The sequence below is a fragment of the Bidens hawaiensis genome, unplaced genomic scaffold (genome assembly GCF_021521415.1).
Source record: "Bidens hawaiensis isolate Kalapana, Puna unplaced genomic scaffold, B.hawaiensis_p1.1 tig00027526_1, whole genome shotgun sequence".
Lineage (NCBI taxonomy): Eukaryota > Viridiplantae > Streptophyta > Magnoliopsida > Asterales > Asteraceae > Bidens > Bidens hawaiensis.
In genome coordinates this window covers 141,700-143,847 of record NW_027494451.1, presented here as the reverse complement: position 1 = coordinate 143,847, position 2,148 = coordinate 141,700, and the positions used below count along the sequence as shown (strand labels likewise).

The 2,148-nt window shown below is 40.7% G+C and overlaps 1 protein-coding gene across 1 annotated transcript; it reads right to left on the bottom strand.

Annotated features, from left to right (window-relative positions):
• Positions 1-1,017: 1,017 nt before the first annotated feature.
• LOC143575507 (uncharacterized) lies at positions 1,018-1,948 on the bottom strand. The gene is made up of 2 exons (XM_077059863.1): positions 1,732-1,948; positions 1,018-1,415 (listed from the first exon to the last, which is right to left on the bottom strand). Exons 1-2 carry the CDS (start codon positions 1,946-1,948, stop codon positions 1,018-1,020), a joined length of 615 nt encoding a protein of 204 aa, XP_076915978.1.
• Between the last annotated feature and the right edge of the window lie 200 nt (positions 1,949-2,148).

Sequence of the window (2,148 nt, the reverse complement as noted above, 5' to 3'; positions counted from 1 at the left end):
ACAAAATTCGACTTATTTCGACCTAGAATTAGTAGCACCCTCATCATCAGAAGTGTCCCAATAATAAGGGAGTAAGTGTTTAACATTAAAAACATCAGAGAACGAATGTGACTCGGCAACTTTAGACGATAAGCATTCGAGTTTATCTTCTCCATAATTTTCATGGGCCTAATCTTCGTAGCTGATAGTTTGTTGTATTCCCCAACAGAAAAACGATCTTTTGTCAAAACATATCAAACAAAATCACCTTCTCCAAAACCAACATGTCATCACTTTTGATCAGCCTCCTGCTTGTACTTTGAATTGGCTCAAACCAGGTTGTCATTCACATCTTTATGAATCTCATGTAGACCTTCAACAAAATCTTTCACCTTCTTAGGGACAGAACCAGGAACTGGAAGTGACATCAGGTCAAGGGGTCCCCGTGAATGAGCAGAATAAACCACTTGAAATGGACTAAACCCGGTACTTCGATTGACAACATGATTATGACCAAACTCAGCTTGACATAGTTTTTGATCACCAACATGGCACCGTAGTAAATTTCCATGTGAACGATTAACCACTTCTGTCTGCCCATCTGTCTGAGGGTGGTAGGCACTATTGAAATTAATCTGAGTATTCACCATCTTCCACAAGACTACGCCAAAAATGATTTAGAAAACGAGTGTCCCGGTCAGACACAATTGAAGTTGGTAACCCATGCAACCAGTAGATATCTCGAAAGAACAATTGAGCTACATTAATTGCATATGTCGTCTTCTTACAAGAAACAAAGTGAGCCATTTTGGAAAACCAATCAACAACAACAAAGATTGAATCATGACCACGCTGAGTACGTGGTAGTCCCAACACGAAATCCATGCTAATATCAACCCAAGGTTGCGAAGGAACGGGAAAAGGCATATATAGTCCAACATTAGTAGCTGTTTCCTTTGACACTTGACAGACCCTACAACGCTTGACAAACCGGTCTACTTCCTTGCGCATAGTAGGCCAAAAGTAGGAAACTTGCACCTATTGTAAAGTACGGTCCCTTCCAACATGCCCTTCACCATGCAACTCTTGAATGATTTGAAGACGAAGACTTGAATCTGGAATACACAATTGATTTCTCTTGAAAAGGAAACCGTTATGCACTAGAAAATCTGACCTCTTCCAAGATTGCATATCCTGCAAAACAACAGAAAAATAAGGGTCCACCATTAGCTGCTCCATGAAGGTGTCTACACCTGGCACACCAACCCTCATCGTAACAAGCAAATTACTCCTCCTACTCAAAGCATCTGCCACCCGATTTGAAACCCTAGACTTGTGTTTCACTACAAAAGTAATTTTTTCCAAGAAAGCCATCCACCTTGCGTGCTTATGAGACACCTTGTCCTGACTACGAATATGCCTCAAGGAATCATGATCTGTAAAAAGAACAAACTCCTTATGGAACAATTAGTGACGCCAATGTTTCACAGCCTGGACCACTGCATAAAACTCAATATCATAAGTGCTATGACGAAGCTTAGCACCTGTCAACTTTTCACTGAAATAGGCAACAGGCCGCCCCCCCTTGACTTAGAATTGCCCCAATTCCACCCTGTGAGGCATATGTATGTAGCTCAAAAGCTTGAGAAAAGTATGGTAATACTAGAATCGGTGCCATTTTAAGTTTCTCTTTGATTAACTAAAAAGCTGACTCGACATCTTCACTCCACATAAAGGTCTTCCCTTTCATACAGTCTGTCACTGGTGCCATGATGGAACTGAAATTTCGTATGAATATCCCATAGAATGAAACAAGACCATGGAAACTTCGTACTTCAGTTACTGAGTTTGGGGTTGGCCACTGCTTAATGGCTGCAACTTTAGACTCGTCTACCTGTATTCCTTCCCCAGACACCCATTTCCATGCAGCCCCGTTTGAAGCGCGATCTTGGGCCTCCAAAAACATCATGGCCCGGTCTTCTACACTTGGGCCCACATCACCATCTTATGATTTAGCATAATTTTGATTTGATCTTAAGTTAATGCTTTGATTTGTGTTTTTATTTCTTGAATTAGGGTTGCAATGAGCACCTAGGAATTCATTAATCTGCACCTTTCAGAACACAATTTTCCATGTAAATTTTTATGTTTCATTCTACTATTATTACT

Coding starts and splice junctions, on each gene's coding strand:
- LOC143575507 (XM_077059863.1), bottom strand. CDS start 1,948: ATGATGTTTTTGGAGGCCCAAGATCGCGCTTCAAACGGGGCTGCATGG. Junction 1,416..1,731: donor CATGGCACCAGTGACAGACT/GTATGAAAGGGA, acceptor TTCTTTTTACAG/ATCATGATTCCTTGAGGCAT.